The sequence below is a fragment of the Dysidea avara genome, chromosome 8 (genome assembly GCF_963678975.1).
Source record: "Dysidea avara chromosome 8, odDysAvar1.4, whole genome shotgun sequence".
Classification (NCBI taxonomy): Eukaryota; Metazoa; Porifera; class Demospongiae; order Dictyoceratida; family Dysideidae; genus Dysidea; species Dysidea avara.
Genome location: NC_089279.1, coordinates 34,008,169 through 34,031,915, shown reverse-complemented (window position 1 = coordinate 34,031,915; position 23,747 = coordinate 34,008,169). Strand labels below are relative to the sequence as shown.

Below are 23,747 nucleotides of genomic sequence, written 5' to 3'. Positions count from 1 at the left end.
TGGCTGAGATTACCATGAAGCCTGCATGATAACTGAAAACAGAGGCAGTTATTAATCTGAGAAGGATCTGCAAGGCAGATCTTGCAAGATATTTAGTTCAACCCCTTTGTACTCCCCTGAAGTATATAAATTTCCAAGAGGACCTCCCTATGTCCCTGCAGGATTTCCCAAGGGGTGGTGCTAAGCTAGGGGCATTTATATAGTGGGGGCTAAAAAATGTGGCATCTGGTTGATACAACCAGTAGTGCAGTGTGAGAAGAACACTCAGCACGAGGAGCATGCTTTATCTAAGAGGTCTTGGAGCATGCCCTCACAGGAAAATTTTGCAAATTTAGCTTTCTGAGATTGAATTTGGCAATATTATTGACTGAGCCTTATTAAAATAAGCATTCTCTTAGCATTGTGAGCCAAGTGAAATCATTATTTTCTAGCAGTGGTAACTTTCATATATATATATATATATAAGGCGCACCATAAATACTGCAGTATAAGTTTAAAGTGGGAATTGGTCTTTGTTCTTTATAGTTTAAAGAATTTTAATGATGGATAATTCTATTATAGAGTAGTTGACTGTTCTGTTAGAGTATTTCAATGCTTAACAGCTTTTTAGCAGTTTACCCCTTTGTTCCCCTCTTGTTGATTCCTAGAAGAGATTAGCTCTTCTCTTCTTACTCTTTCCATGTTTTCATGTTTTAGATATAACTGCACCTGTACTGTAGCTTCTACTACCTTTCTAGCTAATGCATGATAAAATTCTGGAGGGGGCCCCCAAGCACCCCCTAAATCCTCCCTTGTAATAGTACTCACTTCTTTACAAAGACCACCTCTATGATAAGACCACTTTTATGATAAGACCACCTCATTATAATGACCACATTATTAGGTTTCAACTATTCTTCTGATCACTTCAAGTATATAATGTCTCAGGTATAAGGCTAACTTATATTCTCATTATATTCGGAGATTTTGTCCATGAAAATCCAATGAAAAAAATGTTCACCCTATGAAAAGTGAAGTTTTCATTGGGTGGTCCCAATGAAATTTTACTTTCATAGCATTTTCATAGGAAAATTTAATGAAAAACCAATGAAAAATTACCAATGAAAATTCCATGAAAAGCAGTTTCACAGAGTTTTCAGTGATAATTCTTCATTGGGTTTTCATTAAATATTCCTATGAAAATGCTATGAAAATAAAATTTCATTGGGGCCACCCAATGAAAACTTCACTTTTCACAGGATGAACATTTTTTCAATGGATTTTCATGGACAAAATCTCCAGTAGTGATTTATAGTGACCATTTCAAAGTGATTTCAAAACAGCTGTGGTGTATTTTATGAATTTGTGTACAAGGTCGAGTTAATTTTTTTGTCTCATTTTATTTTAGTGTGATATAATGTAGCCTGATTAATCAAGATATCTATGAGACTAACAAAAAATACTAAAATATGATTTAGTATTAATGAGATGTTAAGCTACACCATATATAGCTAAAGCTACCATAACGGGTGATAACTAAGTTATAACCCATGCAGCACATGTAAACGGAAAAGCCATCCATGCATTCTACTCTGCCAACTAGGTAAGATCGATACATTGCTCATAATTATATAATACTATGGTTACTATGGTATATAGACGTAGACTTGTAAATTACATATTCCAAACAATTGGATTTAGCTTACTTTGTAAAGACTATGGCAGTATCTCAATAGACAAATTTCATAATAAGGCTTTGTATTTGCAACGTATAGTAATAACTGTTACCCCTAGTAACCTGAATTTTGCATAATATGTAGGTACAATATCTACATAATATGCATCATAAGACATGACATCTTGAAATTTGTGGTTTTCTCATACATATCCATGTGAGGGGGCACAGTTGCCCCTTCTGGGCAATCACGTACTTGTGGGATTTCAATGTAACAGCCAAAAAAGAAAAATTTTCAAGAGAAATGATGCCATAAAATTAGTGGTAACAGTAAAAGTGTCATTGTGTGTTTGGTCCCATTTTCTACATTCTGAGGAAAGGACACAATGGATGGACACTTTTTTGGCTTCTATGTAAGAAAAATATGGTGAACATTTTGATTGGACATAAATATTGTGTCAGACATTTTAATTCTTATTTTATAGTTTACTGTGTAATGTCAATAGAGTTAATTACAATAAGATAATTAAGGAATTGGCAGTTTACTTTCAGTAGTATAAATGCCATCTAGCCAAACAGTTTTGTGATATCTGCACATTTCTTGACAAACTGTATATACAGAAATTAAGGGTCACATAGAATGTGACAGTGTTTGTACAGTACATACATGTACTGGGATATTGGGAAAGTGCATGGAAATTGAAACTGAAATTGGTCAAAACTTCATAAATTGTACCTCTTTACAAAGACCACCTCTATAATAAGACCATTTCATTACAGTGGACACGTAAAGAAGGGTCTGATGCCATGAATTCTCAGTAGACATATATAGTGCACAATGATAAGAAAACCAGTCTGGCTATACAAGACCATAAAATAAAATAATGGTAGCAATATAGCTAGCTAACCTTTGTTAATATGATAAGGCTACTTCATTGTACAAACTTTGGCCCCCAAAAGCTTCTATAATATAATGCAATACCTGTAAACATGCAATTTACTTTAAAATGGCATTGAATAAAGAGATAAATGCCATAAAAACTGTAGACAAGCAGAGTTATGTTGAACGACTACTGTGAAACCTCTATAATCTGATGCACATGCAATGGAACAAAAAAAACTGTGTTAGGATGTTGCATTATCAAGGTAATGTTGATGTGTTTTAATCCTAAGAAGAGCATACATATTAGCATTAATGCAAAGGTCATAACCAAATCATACAGTGTGATAGTACTGTATAGTAGGAACCACAAAGGAGTAGGCATGGCCCATGAAATAACATCACCCAAAACAGCCTCAATTTTCTCTAATGACGATGAAGCAGTATTGGTTAGGTAAAACTAAACCCAAACAAGCTTTCAGATTGACCCAAAATGTTTCAAGAAGTACATTGCTACAGAATTTTCTACTAACTGAGTAACTGACGGACTGATGCCTTCAGACAAGTGATAACAGCTAAGGATATGGGCTTGACTTTTTTAACTGTCCGACATTGCTTCAGCCCAAGAGGTGCCTTTTGGCATACCGCAATGCATTCTTCATGGACTTACCAGTGTTCTCCTTTGTGTCCCATTCATCTTTACTGACAGCGAAAAGTGTCGATTTGGTCGTAGCACATGATGCCTTCCCTTTGTAATGGAAATCGTCTGTATTTTTCATAGCAGCTATTTTGATTGCAGATGTGCTTTTCAAACAGTTCTTGACTTGTACTACTGTGTAATGGGTTGAACATAGCTGACAATGAAGCGATAATTGATGTAACCAGGGTGTGCGGCACCATTTCTTTCTTTTGGTATGCATTGATTGCAGAGGTGCTTTTTGAACAGTTCTTGATCCGAAATGCTGTGTAACGGGTTGAACATAGCTGACAACGAAGCGTAATGGATATTTCACTGTTAAGATGATAATTGATATAGCTGGAGCATGCGGCATCATTTCAAATGCAATATGCATGGGTTCACCAGTCATAATTATTTACAAAGAAAGTTAACAAACAAGTACATAGAAATATTTGAAATTTTCAACTAGAGTAGGGACAATAGCACATTGATAAAAAGTACTGAAACAAGCTGGAGTAGTGCACGATATTAAATCACAGTAAAACAATAAGAAGTGCACAGTAGAGATATGAGACTTCTTATTGTTTTACTGAGATTTAATATTGTGCACTACTCCAGCTTGTTTCAGAACTTTTTATCAATGTGCTATTGTCCCTACTCTAGTTGAAAATTCCAAATTTTTCTGTGTACTTGTATAAAATAGCTGATTAAGAGATTGCAACAAATTGTATTTATTTATTCATTCAAATTAACACTTTACAGCACAAGTGCTGAAGGTCTGTAGGACACCTGGTCCTACAGCCATTTTAAAGTTGTTACATAAGGTGTATTTGAAAAGGTGGAGAAAGGAGAAAAAATCCATGACTGGACCTAGGTTTTCAACAAGTGGTAAAATGAATCATGTTCAGAACAGTAGTATTATAAGTAGACATATCTTCTTCAATAGAATCCCTTAATTATGGAACGTCCTACCCACAACTGATTTATCTCTATCTATCAAAACTAGCAAGACTAGAATTTTCTATGGACACATTTTTTTCTACTTTAGATATGACAACCCTTGTACGTACCATTTTGTATGCCCATGTAGTAGATGCTCCAATACTCCCCAACCCCCTTAGTGTGAGTAATTCAACTACTGTAAGTATTTTTTTCTTTTAATGGCCGCTAGCCCAGAGCTAGCGGACCTTCAATACTGTACCCCCAGTTAATGATTGTAATTACCGTACACCTGTATGTAGTTGATCAACATGTATCCAGCACAAAGGCTAAAGCAATTAATGCTGCCCCAAAACCAAACAATGTCTGGTCACATTTTGGGCCATAGCATGATCATGATATTATGCACCTTGGTGAATGGTAAAAATATACATTCATTTACATTCATTGTTTAAGTGTAGAATGCACTGAGTATCTCACACATGGTTGACTTATATATGCACTGGTGGGCTCTTGTGTAACGTGTGAAGTCACACTTCGAACCCACATGTGTGTATATTAATCCATATTATTGCCCTAGCGTGAAAACACAGGTGTTTCCTTCAGATTCTGGAATTGGCAATATATTTTCCAGTGATGCTTGTCATTTAGTGAAATACAAGTTGTCATTGTGTTTGTAATTAAAATTGTGGGGATGTGAGTTGTATATCTAGAAAACACATTGCCAAGACAAGCTATTTAAATTCAAACCCACAATTAAAACTTCATGTAGTTGGTGTAGTTATAAGCACATTTCACTAACTGCTATTACATTGGCCATTAGGCCAACTATTTGAGAAAGTGAGAAGTTTCTTTGTTTACAGTGACTTCTTTCGGTTGCAAGTCACTCAAAAATGGGCTTGTAAGGCTTGGGGGAGACCACCATGTACCTTCGGAGGATCTGGGTGGTCTTATTGGTATCATTTATTTATATTTCAATCCATGGTGGTAGCTTACGAGTTTTTAGATTTACAAACATTTTGCTTATTGTTGGGACAATTTTAATTGCGCTTCTAACTTTTTGCCACTTGGTTCTGTAGTTGCAAAGTAGTTAGAAATTGAAGTTGCTAAGTGGGCGGATGCTACCAATGCTCTGTAAACACTAAACACTCTAATAGAACAGTCGGTGATATAGTACTCTAATAGAATAGTCAGGTATGTGTGTGTATGCCCTAAAATCATAATATGTCACATCATGGTTTTGTTAACAGGTATCACTGTGGAACACATGCGGTGGTGAAAGATTTAGAACATTGACCAACAATTTCTACCGAAATGCTGATGGAGCTCTCTTGGTCTACTGTTTAGAAGACAATCATACATTTGAAAACCTTCAGGAGTGGATTGATGATGCATCACAAGTTTCACAACATGTTTATATGGGTTCCTTCAAATGGGCTCTAACTGGGAACAAGTGTGACCTACCCAATGAAGTAGAGAAATCAAGAGTGGAGGCATGCTGTGAGCAGCTACAGACAAAGTTGTTTTATTCTGTCTCGGCTTAGAGTCGGCTAAGACTGGTCATAATGTAATGAAGTCTTTCACAGTGCTATCCACAAGAAACAACACATCAGACAGCAACCTCATACACATTAGCGACACAAGCACACAGAAGTGACATAGTGCAGGTTGACAGTGTAGGATCTGGTACTGGCAAAAAGCCAACTCAGAGCAAGGGGGGTTGCTGTTATAACCATGTATTTTATGTAATTTATTGTTGTTTTCCTATACTAGAATAATTTTTTTGTATTAAAAGCTAAGTTTTTATTGGATCTTCAAAGGTCACTGTAAAGCTCTAATAACAATAACTCATAGCTAGCTTGTTCTTCCGAATTATCATTTTTGTATGAAGAGTAAGTACTTTAAGCCGGGGTGGGGTCTATCTGTTTAGTTATTTAAAGGCCTGCTATGCTGTACACCAGAGTTTTAGATGTAGGACTTTATGAAAATGGAACCTATTTAATCCCAACAGCAAGCCAAACACGAGGTCACGATCAACGATTTTTGCAGCCACACTCCAGAATTGATTCTTACCTTTACTCTTATTACCCCTCTACAATTAAATTATGGAATAACCTATCTAGCAGTACTGTGGAATCACCTACCTTAAACACATTTAAACAATGTATTAATTGTAGCTAAGTACCATCACTATAATTTATTCTTAATTTAATCTGTTGTACTATATACTCCATATGGAGGTTTCTGTACAGTAAACAAATAATAATAATAATGAAGCACCACATTTGCAGTGCACTTGTATCTGGTTGGCAAAGGTTAGTCTCGCGTGGCCAGACCGCTTTTTTTCCTTTTTTGAGTGATGGTCGGCGGAAAAAAAGCCGACCATCACTCAAAAAAGGAAAAAAAGCGGTCTGACCACGCGAGACTAGGCAAAGGTTGGTAATACCAATTTACTCTTGGTAATACGGTAGCATATTTGGAACACGTGCCTAGCTATATTTGGTTAATTTGTGGTTTGGTCCTCCACAGACAATTATGTCGTTCTTCTGTAAGACTTCACTGAGAATTCTCTTTGCTGATTTCAGGGTATCGACTTTTGAGACAATCTTCCTGTTCGTAGGACTCTAGCGTAGTGACGTCACCTGACTATAATAATGGCTTCATCTCCGCCTGAGCCACAGAAAAGCCCTCGTCAGTTCAGTTACAAAATAATTTTACTAGGAGAAGTTGGTGTCGGTAAGACTTCATTGTTCAACAGGATAAGAACTGGTGAATTCATCGAAGATTACGACTGTGGTACGTCGTACTATGATAACATGTACTACACAACCACTGTAGGAGATGATGAAGTGAACGTGAGTTGTTGTAGCTTGAATATACTACTGATATGCATAACTTAAAACTGCTGCTGCAGCAGCAAGCAGCACGGTAGCAGCAGCAAGCAGCAGCAGCAGACCAGAGTATAGAATCTCTGGCAGCAGGGGTCCTTATATTAGTTTCCCGATGTCTCAAAGTTCACCAGAATTAATTTCTAGGTACAGTTTGACTAAAACATCAACTTTTAAAGTAAAAAGTATATTTGCAGTCATGATCAATAAAGCTCTTTTGGCAAAGTTTTAAGAATAAAAGGCTGTTGCACTACAGGGTTAATTAATAAGCATATGTAAGCAGTACAAAACAGTTTTTAGACACATGGAAACACTTGGTACAGTGGTATAGTTTTCAAAGTAAGAGGTCAGTGGTTAGTCTGGCGCCGCCCGCCCCTTCGCAAAAAGTAAGGGTCTGGTGAAATACAAATACCTAATCATTTCAAAAGGAATTCAATTAGACAGCTCATGTAATGCTTGTTACGTCAGATGATTGCACTTCAATTCGAACAAAAGCATTGTGTTGCCAAGGCGATTTCTGTGTGAACGTCATTGGCATGCACTAATTGGCTAGCGCCGAATCTGGGCGCTAGAAATGATTTAGTATCTGTATTTCACCAGACCCTTACTTTTTGCGAAGGGGCGGGCGGCGCCAGACTAGTCAGTGGTTTGATTCCCACTATAGATCAATTTTATACTGCTTTTAAGGCATGTTTTTATGATGAGCTTTGACTGCTCTGTTAAGGTATTTAAGCATTCTTTGGGGGTATATCAATCTTTTTCACGGTTTTCAGCCCCACTCTAAGAAGGATAATTTCAGTGAGGTATTATTCTGGGGAGCAGGGGTTATAAACCAAGGGGGAGGCCGGACTTCAGACTCCCATTTGCTGTTTATGTTTGTAAATGACGCAACTATAAGTTCCCATTATATTTTGTCATAAAACTGTACCACACCTAAATAGCTGTAGCCTTCACAACCTTACAGGTGATGTTATGGGATATGGGCAAACCACAGAATTTTCGAGAATGCAAGCCTGGCTACTTTTATAGAAATACTGATGGAGTCTTGTTCGTTTTCAGCGTAGAAGACAGTTACACATTTCAAAATCTTCAAGAGTGGAATGAGGAACTAGTTTATCGAATTGATAATTTAGACTCACTTGAACGGGCTCTAATTGGCAACAAGTGCGATCTTCCATGTGAGATAGAGGAAGAACAAGTTAAGGCACTCTCTAAGGAACTACAGGTGAAGCAACTTCATTTTGTGTCAGCTAAGACTGGTGAAAATGTTATGAAAACATTCAATGACTTAATAGCTGTTATCCACCATCGTAGAACCAAAGTGCCAGAGGGGAGTAATACTGATACACCTGTCACAGATATTGAAAAATCATCAAAGTGTATTTGTTGCTAACTGACAGCTGTTTGTCACGTTTGCATATACAAATGTATGTTAGAACAACATGGATACAGCCAATAATTATAATTTATTATGTACAAGTGATTCTATGTACTGGCAAAGGTCTATGGGAACTGTTGTTGAGGTTAATAGCTAAGCATGCGTATGGACTCTATATGTACTCACTGTTTCTTATAGTTTAGAAGAGATTTGATGATGGATATTCTATTAGAGAATAGTTGACTGTTCTATTAGAGTACTTCTACCAGTTTTTTACAAGCAGACATTTCATTGTCATTGTAATGATATTTTCTCTCAAATTTTGGTAACATCCACCAAGAGATTATTGTACTATGTTACAAGCACAAATGTGCATTGAAAAATAGGGAAGTCTACATTCCACAGTGCAAGATGTAGTTAGTATCTTATGAAATTACATCACATCTTATTAAATCAATGCATTTGCAATAGTTTCATAAATGCTCAAAGGTTGATGCTTTCTTGCTTAATTAAGGATGGTTTCCTCCATATATTAAGGAGAAGGCAAACTTATGCTTTACAATAGCTCATATGAACAAGTACGTCAAACATTACTTCCAACATTACTTCCATACTTTTTGTTACAAATATGTTTAGGTTGCAGATGATGAAGCATGGAACCAAGAGACTGGATTCAAATTTTGTAGAGTTGTACAAATATTTGGCCACAAACGTTTTTACTTCTAACTTGAGATGATGTTTTTTACAGTAAGTAGCACAAACACATCTGATAGAAAAGGAAGTGGAAAGCAAGCAGATATCAATGAAAACCATCATTATGAAGCCATAAGAATTAGCAATGTGCCCCTATATTAAAGATGGTGTAAGTTCAAGTTGTATTGAACTTTGCAGTTAACATGGCAAAGGCAGATTTAGGTGGTGCCCATGTAGCTACAGTACAAGTGCAATTGCATCTAAAGTACAGATGGGCAAAAAAAGAGCAATAAGGGAAAAGCTAGGAATCAATAAGAGGGTAAAAATCGTATTTTTCAAAGGAGTTTTCAAACAACTTGTTGGAGGTTTTTTTTTTTTTATATGCATATAATTCTGTGAAGTTGATTTTATATTGTATATATTTCAATTGTGGGTTTTAAACTCTTCACCTCATCTTGATACTTGATCCAATGTTACTGTAGAGAGATTTTGTTGAGGTTGATCACAGTTGCAGGTTGACCTAAAAGATATAAGCAGACGTAAAGTAGTATGACATGGTGCTTCAATTGATATAGTGATTAAGGTAATCTGCAAGTGCTTTCCCCCTAGAGAATGTAGATGGGCAATTAAGCCAAAGTCCTTAGCTGGATTTGCACCACCGCTTCCTTAATTCACATAAAATGCCAAAAGGTGGAGAATGGAATTCCAAAGGGGAAACTGTTATGGTGTATTGTGCATGCATGCACATTATTTTGAAAATTTGTAAATTGAGAACTAGAATGGTGACACAGAATCTCTGTGTGATATACAAGCAACCAATGATGATATAGCAGAACTATATATTTAATGTTTGTTGCGCATCTGACATTTAAAAGCTGTGACTGTACTGTAACTGTGTATCTCTATTTTTGAAATAACCAGTTACTGTAATTGGCTTTTTTGTTATAATTATGCAAAAATAATCATCTTTACACAAAAGTTTTTATTATGAAACTCACTGATTTTTATTGTGTGAAAAGTGACGCCGAAAACAATATGATTATAAGTTAATGTACATGATGTCTTACTTTGTGTACAGTGCAATGGTTTCTCAATCTCAAACTGTGTAATAACTAAGGTAGTTAAGAATACTTGATTTGTCCTACTGGTATAGTCTTGGACAGTGGTCCCCACATACTCCAACATCAAACAACTTGGGGATAATCAGATGGACATTGCCTGCACTTACGCATGGCAGTGTTGCTAACCTCCATCTTTTGAAGATGATATACCACATTTGGGGTTAATACACATTATTATCATATAGTTTGATGGTTGTTTTTCTTTAACTTGTGTCAAAAAAGTATGACATAGCTAATAAGCTTTTAAGCAGACCATGCTTTGGGGCTGTGTTTACAAATAATAAATTATTAAATTATTGGCTGACCTGTGTAGAGATGTATGCATCCTTTATGAATGGTTAGTGTGAAATATGTAATATCAGTGGTGCATGGTTTTACTGTATAGTGGTTGATGTACTTTGCAGTTTCATTTATTTATTTAAATCTTTCAACGCACAGAATTACAACAGTTAATAGTATTGCATGTACATGATTATTTTACAGGTTGCACATAAATACTGAGGCTTGGTAAACCTTATTCAAACAATGGTGATATATGGTGATATTCTATGTACCTACATAGCTATAGGGAAACCACAAGTAACATGAATACACCACCAACAATAGTCAGCTTTATAACTAATTATCACACACACACACACACACACACACACACACACACACACACACACACACACACACACACACACACACACACACACACACACACGCACATGTACACACACACACACACACACACACACACACACACACACACACACACACACACACACACATAATTATATCTGCATGAACATGAACATGCGTCCTCTCTCAAAATATTTTGGCACAAGCACTGTATATTTACAGGTATCTATGTCTTCCATTTATGTAAATCACTTGTTCATTTTAAAGCATTTTCGTGATAAACAGTGTCAGGATTTACACTGGAGGTCTGACTGTGCAAAGTTATTACAAAGCTCAGTTGAACACAGACTATATCTACAACTGATACCCCTTCAAGAGCATCCACTTGGCTAATAAGGTCACGATCAATGTATCCTACAGACAGGACCTATAGCTTCAAATTCATTGAATCAGAATTTACTTGTCTTGGTGACCAGATTTGCAAAAGGGGTCTTCCACATACATTCAATTTATAAACTTTTGATGATTTATAACTTTAACTGGGAAAAAGCTATTGACTTAATAATTGAAACCTGGTCAGTAGTGAGCACCAACATGGTCTAATATGGATGCTGTGAATTAAAAATGTTTGAACACTAGCCTAAAAGTTCAGGGGCAGATTTAAGATTTACAAAAGGAGGGGCTAACTCTAGGTACTAATTTCTCATGTGAAGACGTGCAAAGCACACCTTCCAGCATGTAAAGTATGCTGGAACTAGGGGGTTTGGGGGGGGGGGACATGCCAAAACACTGCAATTTGGAGACATTTTCCACACACAAATGCTTATAATTTGCCTATAAATATTTTATATACTGTCCTTCAGATTATAGGTATAGCTCTGCAGCATTTGTTAATGAAAAGGTTTGGTAGGTTCAGAAAACCAACACCCTCTCACAATTGCACAACAACAGGTGCATGTTAGAATAATAATGTAATTGAAACTGGAAATTTTTGAAATTTGAATGATACGAGATTGAATCTGAGAGCATTTCAGTGGCATATGTATACTTGAATTAAGTATTGCCATACATAATGACTGTACAAGTAGATGAATCAGTGATTAATGAAGGCCTTTTAAATAGACCAATGCACTTCATTGTATGTACAGACACATCTTAAAGTGCAGACAGATATAGATAAATTCCATAGCAGAGCCAACTATTATGTATCTGCTGAATGTTCTATTAGAGTAGTTAGGCGACTGTTCTATTAGATTATCTCAATCTTGTACACCCCCATTGCTGATCCCAGTGATCCGGGCCCTTGTTGGATAACCTTTAGCACAAATCCAGTAAAATCATTCCTTGAAAAGATGGAGTATTTGTACTATTAGTCATTATTATAATACAAAAGATCATCACAATCTTTAGCATATTGATCAAGTAAAGTCTGAAGTGAAAGGGGAAGCCCCGATAGCTCCTCCCCTTAATCCGCCCCTGAACTTATGGTCCTCCAAGCTCATAGAATTTGTGTGTGTGTGTGTGTGTGTGTGTGTGTGTGTGTGTGTGTGTGTGTGTGTGTGTGTGTGTGTGTGTGTGTGTGTGTGTGTGTGTGTGTGTGTGTGTGTGTGTGTGTGTGTGTGTGTGTGTGTGTGTGTGTGTGTGTGTGTGTGTGTGTGTGTGTGTGTGTGTGTGTGTGTGTGTGTGTGTGTGTGTGTGTGTGTGTGTGTGTGTGTGTGTGTGTGTGTGTGTGTGTGTGTGGTGTTATGTGTGAGTTATGTTGTGTTATGTGTAGGTTATGTTGTGTTATGTTGTGTTATGTGTTGTGTTGTGTGTGTGTGCGTGTGGATGACCGCTTTTCACAAATCTGGTCACAATTAGTGAATGTGTGTCATTGACAAAATCAATTGCAGTTATTCATGTAGCTAGCTAGTATTTTATTTGCAAGAGTATGCCTACTGTTGTAAGCTTGGATGGCTGCCACTAATTATTCACTATCAACCATTAAATCGAGTGTCAATCAGGTGGTAAGCTAAGGCCACTAATAGATGTCTCACACTAAACAACAATCAGCTGATATATATTATCAGCTAAATGTTACAGCAGTCAGCTGGATAAGGTCACACATGCAAGGCCACATACAGTATGCTATACAAAATTATGTGACCTTACCAGCTGACCGTTGTTGGTGGAGTATTGTTGATGGTATAAGTGACCTTGTCAGCTGACTGTTGTTGGTGGAGTATTGTTGATGGTATAAATGACCTTACCAGTTGTTGGTGGAGTATTTTTGATGATATAAGTGACCTTACCAGCTGACTGGTGTTGGTAGAGTATTGTTGATGGTATAAGTGACCTTATCAGTTTACTGTTGTTGGTGGAGTATTGTTGATGGTATAAGTGACCTTGTCAGCTGACTGTTGTTGGTGGAGTATTGTTGATGGTATAAATGACCTTACCAGTTGTTGGTGGAGTATTTTTGATGATATAATTAAGTGACCTTACCAGCTGACTGGTGTTGGTGGAGTATTGTTGATGGTATAAGTGACCTTATCAGTTTACTGTTGTTGGTGGAGTATTGTTGATGGTATAAATTACCTTACCAGATGTTGGTAGAGTATTGTTGATTGTATAAGTGAACTTACCAGCTGACTGTTGTTGGTGGAGTATTGCTGATTGTATAAGTGAACTTACCAGCTGACTGTTGTTGGTGGAGTATTGTTGTTAGAAAATTATGTGATGATACTCCACTTATCAATAGCAGTTATATAGCTGCTAAGGTCACTTACATTATCGGCAATACTCCACCAACAACAGTTAACTGGTAAGGTCACATTATACTGTCAACAATATTCTATTAGCTGGTAAGGTCACAACAATATTCTACTAACAGCCAGCAGTCTGTTGGTGAATTCACTTTTACTTTCAATGAACACCCACCAGCAACAGTTAACTGGTACCAACAATACCCCTCCAACCACAGTCAGCTGGTAAGCTAGGTCATAATACTATGCATCAACAATATCACACCCTGAGGGTAGTCAATTTGGACAGTTGCATAGCTACTATATACACTTTTATTCTAAATTTATAGAATGGTGGGAATAGATATCTCTCTATATATATCAAGACACACGATAGTGTGTCGTGCGGCCCAAGAAGCCGGCGCGCCACACCGTGAGTATATTGACAGGAAGAACGAAAACGTCATTTTCACACCTTTGTATCTCGGTGATCACTTATCTGATTGGAACCAAATTTGCTACACAGTTGTCCGCCAGCCAAGGGAGTCTACATTCCAAATTTGAAGGAAATCGCTCCAGCCATTTCCGAGATACGAGCTGCCAAAGTTTGGTTTTTTTTCTTCGTTTTTTTTTCTTCTTCTTCGTCTTTTCGCACACTTGCAAAAATTGCTATAACAAGCAAACGCGTACTCCGATCGCCTTGAAATTTGGCACACAGAAAGGGAGTCCAAAGGCGAATCCTAGCATCAAATTTGGTACAAATCCGATGAATGGTTCAGGAGTTATGACCGATTATTCGCGTTAAACAAGATCGATTTGTTGTCACGCCTACAGGGTAAACCGCTTCATGGAATGAGTTGAAAATTGCTATGTAGATGGAGTAACCATCGTAGGAGTGCCTTTTGGTGGTTTGAAAGGAATCGAGATAAAGACTACGGAGATATGACACAAAACCCAACCTGTGTCACAATTATGCGATCGATTTTTATGAATAAAAAAGTGTTAGTTTTCACGCCTACTAGGCAAACCGCTTAGAGCAATGAGCTGAAAATCGGTGTACATCTGGAATAATCTTCATAGAAAGTTCTTGCAGTAGTACAGAAGAATCGGATTACAAACCACTGAGTTATGATTCGAAAGCCAACTCCGTGTAGCAAATGCGAGATCGAGATACTCTAATAGAACAGTCACCCTAATAGAGCATTCGGCTAATTTATTTACTCCATTATAGAATTTTATTACATCACAAGTTATTCTGTAGGGAGTTTAGCTGCAAACAGTTAATCTTATAGACAGTTCAGCAAGAAGCAAGTCACCATGTGGAGAGTTAAGCTACAAATATCTCACTATAGAGATTCAGAACATTACAAGTCACACTGAAGAAAGTTCAGCTATAAACAAGTCATGCACTGTGTAGAGAATTCAGCTACAATTAAGTCACTCTCTAGAGAATTCAGTTACACAGAATTCAGCTACACACAAGTCACTGTGGAGAGAGTTCAGCTACAAACAAATTACCCTTTAGAGTGATCAGCTACAAACAAAACACTTTGCAGGGTGTTCAGCTACAACAAATCAACCTTTAGAGCGATCAGCAATGAACAAATCAACACAAATCTACCTGTAGAGAGATCAGCTAGAAACAAATCACCCTGAAGAGAGTTCAGCTACAAAAAATCACCCTGTAGAGACATCAGCTAGAAACTAGACCCAATGTAAGGAGTTCAGCTACAAGCAATCACCCTGTAGAGAGTTCAGCTAAAACAAATCAACCTACAGAGAGATCAGCTACAAACAAATCACCTTATAGAGAGTTCAGCTACAAACAGATTACCTGTAGAGAGATCGGCTTCAAACAAATCAACCTGCAGAGAGATCAGCTTAGGGACCCGCCGATTATGCTTATAATTTTACCTATTATGCTATGCTGCACTGCTCAAAGTTCACCTATTATACTTAAATTAATGCTCAATATTTACCTATTATGCTCGATTATGCTCAATCTTCATGCCTTAGTTCATATGCTTTGCTACTAGTTTAACACTGTATAGAAAGAAAAAAATGAGTGGTTAGAACGCAAATAATAAATTCTTGCTGCATGTAAGAGAAAAGATCGATATACTCTAATAGAACAGTCAGTTTCATGATTGTTCTATTAGAGCTACTGACTGCTCTATTAGAGTATATCGATCTTATTGTGCAATTGTCATTTTTCCAGCAAGAATTTATGCTATCGTACAAATATTTAAGCTATTATGCTGGCATTATGCTCAATGCTTTTAGGTACCTATCATGCTCAAAATTATACCACCATAATCGGCGGGTCCCTAGATCAGCTACACACAAATCAACTTGTAGAGAGATCAGCTACAAACAAATCACCCTGTAGAGAGATCAGCTAGAAACTACACACAATGTAAGGAGTTCAGCTACAATCAAATCACCCTGTAGAGAGATCAGCTACAAACTAGACACAAAGTAAGGAGTTCAGCTACAAGTAAATTACCTTGTAGAGAGTTCATCTACAAACAAATCAACCTGTAGAGCAATCAGCTAGAAACAAATCACCCTGAAGAGAGGTCAGCTACAAAAAATCACCCTGTAGAGAGATCAGTTAGAAACAAATCACCCTGAAGAGAGGTCAGCTACAAAAAAATCACCCTGTAGAGAGATCATCTACAAACAAATTGCCCTGTAGAGAGATCAGCTACAAGCAAAACACCCTGTAGAGAGTTCAGCAACAAAGAAACCACCATGTAGAGAGTTCAGCTACAAACAAATTACCCTGTAGAGAGATCGGCTACAAACAAATCAGCCTGTAGAGAGTTCAGCTAAAACAAATCAACCTGCAGAGAGATCAACTACAAACAAATCACCTTATAGAGAGTTCAGCTACAAACAAATTACCTTATAGAGAGATCGGCTACAAACAAATCAACCTGCAGAGAGATCAGCTACACACAAATCAACTTGTAGAGAGATCAGCTACAAACAAATCACCCTGTAGAGAGATCAGCTAGAAACTACACACAATGTAAGGAGTTCAGCTACAAATAAATCACCCTGTAGAGAGTTCAGCTAAAACAAATCAACCTGCAGAGAGATCAGCTACAAACATATCACCTTTTAGATAGTTCAGTTACAAATAAATTACCTTATAGAGAGATCGGCTACAAACAAATCAACCTGCAGAGAGATCAGCTACACACAATTCAACTTGTAGAGAGATCAGCTACAAACAAATCACCCTGTAGAGAGATCAGCTAGAAACTAGACACAATGTAAGGAGTTCAGCTACAAGCAAATCACCGTGTAGAGAGTTCAGCTACAAACAAACCAACCTGTAGAGCGATCAGCTAGAAACAAATCACCCTGAAGAGAGGTCAACTACAAAAAATCACCCTGTAGAGATATCAGATAGAAACAAATCACCCTGAAGAGAGGTCAGCTACAAAAAAATCACCCTGTAGAGAGATCAGCTAGATACAAATCACCCTGAAGAGAGGTCAGCTACAAACAAAACACTTTGCAGAGAATTCAGCTACAAACAAATCAGCTTGTAGAGAGATCAGTTACACACAAATCAACCTGTAGAGAGATAAACTAGAAACAAATCACCCTGTAGAGAGTAGCTACAAGCAAAACACCCTGTAGAGAGTTCAGCAACAAAGAAACCACCATGTAGAGAGTTCAGCTGCAAACAAAGCACCTTATAGAGAGTTCAGCTACAAACAAATCACCCTGTAGAGAGATCAGCTAGAAACTAGATACAATGTAAGGAGTTCAGCTACAAGCAAATCACCCTTTAGTGAGTTCAGCTACAAACAAATCAACCTGCAGTGAAATCACCTACAAAAAAGCACCTTGTACAGAGTTCAGCTACAAACAAATTACCCTGTAGAGAGATCGGCTACAAACAAATCAACCAGTAGAAAGATCAGCTACACACAAATCAACTTGTAGAGAGATCAGCTACAAACAAATCATCCTGTAGAGAGATCAGCTAGAAACTAGACACAATGTAAGGAGTTCAGCTACAAGTAAATCACCCTGTAGAGAGTTCAGCTAAAACAAATCAACCTGCAGAGAGATCAGCTACAAATAAATCACTTTACAGACAGTTCAGCTACAAACAAATTACCTTGTAGAGAGATCGGCTGCAAATTAATCAACCTGCAGAGAGATCAGCTACAGACAAATCAACTTGTAGAGAGATCAGCTACAAACAAATCACCCTGTAGAGAGATCAGCTAGAAACTAGATACAATGCAAGGAGTTCAGCTACAAGCAAAATCACCCTTTAGTGAGTTCAGCTACAAACAAATCAACCTGCAGTGAGATCACCCACAAAAACGCACTTGTACAGAGTTCAGTTACAAACAAATCACCCTGTAGAGAGATCAGGTAGAAGAATTCACCTTGTAGAGAGTTCAGCAACAAAGAAACCACCATGTAGAGAGTTCAGCTGCAAACAAATCACCCAGTAGAAAGATCAGCTAGAAGAAGTTACCTTGTAGAGAGTTCAGTTACAAAGAAACCATCGTATAGAGAGTTCAGCTACAAAGAAATTACCCCGTAGAGAGTTCAGCTAGAAGAAGTCACCTTGTAAAGAGTTCAGCTACAAAGAAACCACCTGTACAGAATTCAACTACAAACAAATTACCCTGTATAGAGATCAGCTAGAAGAAGTTACCTTGTAGATAGTTCAGCTACAACAATTCACCCTGTAGAAAGATCAGCTAGAAGAAGTCACCTTGTAGAGTGTTCAGTTACAAAGAAACCATCATGTAGAGAGTTCAGCTGCAAACAAATCACTCTGTAGAGAGTTCAGCTACAAAGAAACTGCCATGTAGAGAGTTCAGCCTCATACAAACCACCTTGTAGAGAATTCAACTACAATAAATCACCCTGTAGAGAAGAAGTTACCTTGTAGAGAGTTCAGCTACAAAGAAACCATCATGTAGGGAGTTCAGCTACAAGAAACCACCATGTAGAGAGTTTAGCTGCGAACAAATCACCTGTAGAGAGTTCTGCCAGAAACAAATCACACCGTAGAGAGATCAGCTGGACGAAGTCACCTTGTAGAGAGTTCAGCTACAAAGAAACCATCATGTAGAGAGTTCAGCTGCAAACAAATCACCCTGCAGAGAGTTCAGCTACAAAAAAATCACCCTGTAGAGAGTTCAGCTAGAAACAAATACCCTGTAGAGAGACCAGCTAGAAGAGGTTACCTTGTAGAGAGTTCAGCTACAAAGAAACCATCCTGTATATAGTTCAGCTACATTTCAAGTCACCCAGTAGAGAGATCAGCTGCAAAAAAATATCCTGTGGGGAATAATGGGCATGTAATAAATATATGTATATAATTTGTATAATTACTAATAAAATCAAAAATAATTGAAGTACTAAAATTCTTCTTTAAGTTCTTTTCTTCTTCCTGTGGTAAAGAAAAAAACACATGGGTTAAAAAAGCCCCAAGCCAGCCATAGGCCGGCTTTGCAGTATACAAATACAAAAAGAAGTGATATCTAATCAAAAACAGCCAAGCTGTAAAAAAAGGTGCAGCCCCCAAAAAGGCCATGGTGAAAAAAGATGTGAAATCCAAGGTGGCGGCCAAGAAATGGCTGTGATGGTAGGTTAATGGTTACATTTTAATAACGACAATTCAGGTGAATTTTGTGCCGCTTGGTCTTGGCACCAAATTCACCTGAATTGTTGTTATTAAAATGTAACCATTAACCTACCATCACAGCCATTTCTTGGCCGCCACCTTGGATTTCACATCTTTTTTCACCATGGCCTTTTTGGGGGCCGCACCTTTTTTTACAGCTTGGCTGTTTTTGATTAGATATATATATACAGTATAAAACTAAAGAGTCAAATGACTCAACAACTTGAACCATTCCAGAACTACAGTTGAGCATAAAAAATCTAGAAATCAAAAAGCCTAGAAACTCACAGATCTCTATACTCTATGGTATACATTCTGTATGACAGTAGCTAATATGATTAGTCAACACCATTTAATGTAAATAGTGGGATTTGTCAAAGTACAAATCAGTAGAGATGCTGGCATTACATATTGCTTTGCAATCTCATAGTTGCTGGCTTACAATAGTTGTTACCTTGCTCATGAACAGAGATCTGTTGGTGACATTAATTTTTCAAGTGCTCGGATTTTATAAGAGTTTGACTGTTTGACCTGATCAATTGTTTGACATGCTTATTTGGTGGTTTAACATGCTGACTTGTTTGACTCTTGTTTTTTTTGTCTCTATAGCAATATGTTTCCTGATTCCCATTTTAAAAACTGTTAGAGACACTTTACACAAAGGTACATAGCTACCAGACATAATTTTATGTAGTTCTAATCAGTGGGTAATCCAATAAGTCAAGCGGGCACTAAGAGGTAGGCATTATGGCTTTAAGTATACACTGTGGTTAAAATATAGGTAAAAGTAAGGTTTCTAATGAGCACATTAGTAGAAAACATCAGTTCATAAACTTAGATGATTTCTCACTTGTATAGATTCTCACAAGTACGTATGTACATACATCTACTCAATGGCTATGTGGATCTACAAGTAAAAAATGATATGCACTTATAATTGGTCTTGGATATGGAGAAGAGATTAAGAAGGGCTATGTGCTCACTTGAATATTGGACAGATTTCATGTAGGTGGGTGAATATGCAAGATGCTTAATTTTAAATGTTTTGCCATGCTATCTCCCTAGGGACTTGCAAGTTGTTCCTTTTTCATTTAAAACTTACTGTTGCACGTACGTATGTATATGTCTTGTATACAACCTTCTATGGCTTCTTTGAGATTGAGGATGCCACTACGTCACGGTTGCTTCATTCTAGCTATTAGAATTTTAACAAAAACATGAGTGATCAAAACAAAGAATTAATTTTTTTCAGAGGCTGAAAGAAATTATCATTGAGAGTATACGTGGTATTGCATGCCACTTCAAAAGGTATGTGTGTAGTGCTGTAATGTATTGGGAAAGCAACCAATGGTGGTGTATGATCTCCAGTAGGCATATGGTTAGGAAACAATGCAAATTCTTGAGCACTGCAAACTACAGCAGGTATCTATTATTGTGACATTTAGTCATTTTATTGGAGGAGGAATTAACTCTACACTATTAATGATTTCATTAATGTCATGCATGACATGGCTACATTGGTACTAGAACATTTGTGCTATCAAATCCTTAATCTCTGTTGTTGTTGTTCTTATTGTTTCTGTAGTTGCTTTGTGTTGTCCTGTTTATTATTGTCGACTGTGATTTACATGTCTTTTTGTTACACCAACAAGAATGGCTTTTCTGATTGTTCAGAGGTTAAATAATCAATCAATCAATCAATCAATCAATCAATCAATCAATCAATCAATTATGGCCTTATGTGCATGATGTGGCATAGTGGCTAAAACTATGTGAAATTTCTTACCAGAAAGGAAAGTGTTAGCCACACAAGTCAGCTAAATAGGATCCATGTATACAATACTACTTGCCTCTCTGTGCTCAGCCTCTCTACATGCCTCTCTGTGCTGTATGAACATGTCTAGCAACTTAAAGCAGTTTGATTTATGGCAATTGTGCATACAAGAGACTAAGTGCTAATTATTATGTAATAAGTAATCATTGCAAGTAACATCATTAGTGTCCATGGTAGCAAATCACAGTGATACTGGCATTTCTCTGTGATGCTGGCATTTTGGGAATGTGGTTTTACCTATTGAATTTGTTAGCTGTTTAGCGATATATTATGCATGGCATGTGCTGTGGGTTATGTATGGTCATAGGTCCAGCTACAAAGGTGGAAAGAATTTAACTGCTTATGCTTGTATTAGTGTAAAACACATTTTGTAAATTTCGTACATATATTGTATATAACAAAGCTGGTACTTCATACATGTATGAAAGCACTATATGTGAGTAACTTGCTTACATAGTATATGAAATCATAATAAAAATTCCAGCTATATGACAGTTTTAAAACATCACACGCAACCACATGCCTTGGCTTTAATTGGACCATTCTTCAAGATGCTCTCCTGAGTCAGCTCATTGTAGAACACCATCGGTATTGCCTCAAAATACGTTGGTACACAACACCTCTTTGGTGCCCCTTCATGGCCTCTGGTCTGGTAGTAGTGGAGGGAAAGAATACTTGCATAATCAGTTAATGATTCTACTGGTAGTCTTGGACAGTGACCCACACACACTCCAACATCAAACAACTTGGGGATCATCAGATGGATGCTACCTTCCCTTATGGCAGTATTGTTAACCTCCATCTTTTGAAGATGACATGCCACATGTGATGTCTGAATAGCACTAGTGGTCTGACGTTTGGTTTTTTTTTGCTTTATAACTGATACCTTTTTGTCATTTTTCAGGGTCTCAATCAAGAATTTGTTAGTGTTATCACGAGTGAACACAACTAACAAAGGTTCAGTGTTCAGTATATCTTCTTGTTTCCCAGAAGAGTAAACACCTTCACATGACAGTTGTTGTTCTCCTTTAGTCAGTGCAACTTTCAAGCCATAGTTAACCCATCCTTGTTTCCAGCCCTCAACTATTGGAGTGACATCAAATGTTTTCCATCCTGGACTAGAGTCAGTGTGTTTGAAGGTGAGCTTTAGAGGTGAGTCAATGTTGTTGTCATTGCGCAGGTAATAAATATTGACCTCATGGTAGTCTCCTGGCATTGAGGTCTTCTGTAGTAGACGTAGTTCAGCATGAATTATTTCCTCTCCATCAATACTGGCCTTGTCAATGTTAAATTTGTAATATCCACAACCATCATCTGTAGCACCTGTAGAGAACAACAACTTAAAGGGATATACTATAACTTCAAGTTCGAATTCATCAATACATCTTTAGCTATAAAACTTACTGTTTGCTTCATTCTCATATGATCGTATTGTGTTTGCTGGAATGATCATTTGGTCTTTGATGGCAGGTCCAATGGGAAAGCTGAAGTTGACATATAGATCTTTCAGGTAGTTGGACAGAGATGTATTGGCTAGTTCATGAGCAAATTCAGTTGTCTTTAGCATCATGATACTATCATCAATTTTCTTTGTGTCTAAATTGGTTTCCCTTTTAGTCACTTTCACTGGTTGCTGCTCCTCTACCATATATCTTATGGGAACTGAGTGAACTGTAAAATAACTGATGGTGAGTAGTAGTACAAACAAGTACACTGAGAATTTCATATCTTGTTTTGTCATTTTCCTTTGTAAAGCCAATTCAAACCACTTGATAAAACAAGTGCTACCCAGACAGCTTTTATAGTGGATTTTAGTAATGTAACCTGCATAATTATATGTAGTTCGTATACATGCATGCAGAGAGACAATGCATGCACTGGTTTGGTAAGCCTTTGTATGCTACTTTTATGCTTACTACGCAGGTTTCAAGTACGCAACACAATATTATACTGTGTGGTTTTCAACATACATCGCTTTGTACTGTCACATAATAATTACATTCATATGATGTTACACGCCTATCTGTGCTTAACACTGATGTGTGCTGTGTGAACATGTCTAGCTGCTAAGAGCAGTTTGATTTGTCAAAGCAATTGTGGTCAAAGCAGACAGTTTATAATTAGAGAGGTCAAAGTAAGCAGTTCTACGTAGATGCTATTATTATAATCATTCCAGCAAAATCTTTGAACGTAATTCATGCTAGTGTATGGTGCAAAATGTGTTGTTGAAAAACTCACCTGGATATTCACCATCCTTAATCCTAGGGGCACGTGTCCATCTTAGTTCTTTCTTTTGCCAGCCTTGGATTCTTCCTTTTCTCATCTTCGTTTGTGGCATGATGGCTCACTCTTAATGGTTTGCTGCAGCTAAAGCCCAACATGCTGTTCACACTTGGAGGCATATCATGTATTGAATGCTGCTCATGTGTAAACTCCAGTTAATGTTCACTAATCTTTCTAATTGCTAGCTCCTACTGTAAATGTACAATCATGTAAACCTCATTTTTTACTTGTTATGAATAGACTGATCACGGGATGAGTACTTGCATTTGCTTTTGTTTCAAATTCACTAACAGGGAACTTTGTGCATAGTAGGCAAGTGTAAGTCTATCACAAAGTGTGCAGATGATATTTTGACATGCTAGCTCTGCCCATTCCTC

At 37.3% G+C, this 23,747-nt stretch overlaps 2 protein-coding genes across 2 annotated transcripts; one reads left to right on the top strand and one right to left on the bottom strand.

Annotated features, from left to right (window-relative positions):
- The first annotated feature begins 6,678 nt into the window (after nucleotides 1-6,678).
- On the top strand, nucleotides 6,679-8,552 carry LOC136264182 (ras-related protein Rab-13-like). Its single transcript, XM_066058891.1, has 2 exons — nucleotides 6,679-7,007; nucleotides 8,005-8,552. Exons 1-2 carry the CDS (start codon nucleotides 6,807-6,809, stop codon nucleotides 8,431-8,433), a joined length of 630 nt encoding a protein of 209 aa, XP_065914963.1. The 5' UTR covers nucleotides 6,679-6,806; the 3' UTR covers nucleotides 8,434-8,552.
- A 13,040-nt stretch (nucleotides 8,553-21,592) lies between these two features.
- On the bottom strand, nucleotides 21,593-23,410 carry LOC136264962 (bone morphogenetic protein 4-like). The gene is made up of 3 exons (XM_066059726.1): nucleotides 23,326-23,410; nucleotides 22,492-22,758; nucleotides 21,593-22,410 (listed from the first exon to the last, which is right to left on the bottom strand). Exons 1-3 carry the CDS (start codon nucleotides 23,408-23,410, stop codon nucleotides 21,593-21,595), a joined length of 1,170 nt encoding a protein of 389 aa, XP_065915798.1.
- Nucleotides 23,411-23,747: the final 337 nt, after the last annotated feature.

Excerpts from the sequence above, each read along its gene's own strand:
- LOC136264182 (XM_066058891.1), top strand. The coding sequence starts at position 6,807 with ATGGCTTCATCTCCGCCTGAGCCACAGAAAAGCCCTCGTCAGTTCAGT. Across the intron at positions 7,008-8,004 it reads TAGGAGATGATGAAGTGAAC|GTGATGTTATGGGATATGGG; the intron begins GTGAGTTGTTGT and ends ACAACCTTACAG.
- LOC136264962 (XM_066059726.1), bottom strand. The coding sequence starts at position 23,410 with ATGAGAAAAGGAAGAATCCAAGGCTGGCAAAAGAAAGAACTAAGATGG. Across the intron at positions 22,759-23,325 it reads TAAGGATGGTGAATATCCAG|TTCACTCAGTTCCCATAAGA; the intron begins GTGAGTTTTTCA and ends GTTATTTTACAG. Across the intron at positions 22,411-22,491 it reads ATATGAGAATGAAGCAAACA|GTGCTACAGATGATGGTTGT; the intron begins GTAAGTTTTATA and ends TGTTCTCTACAG.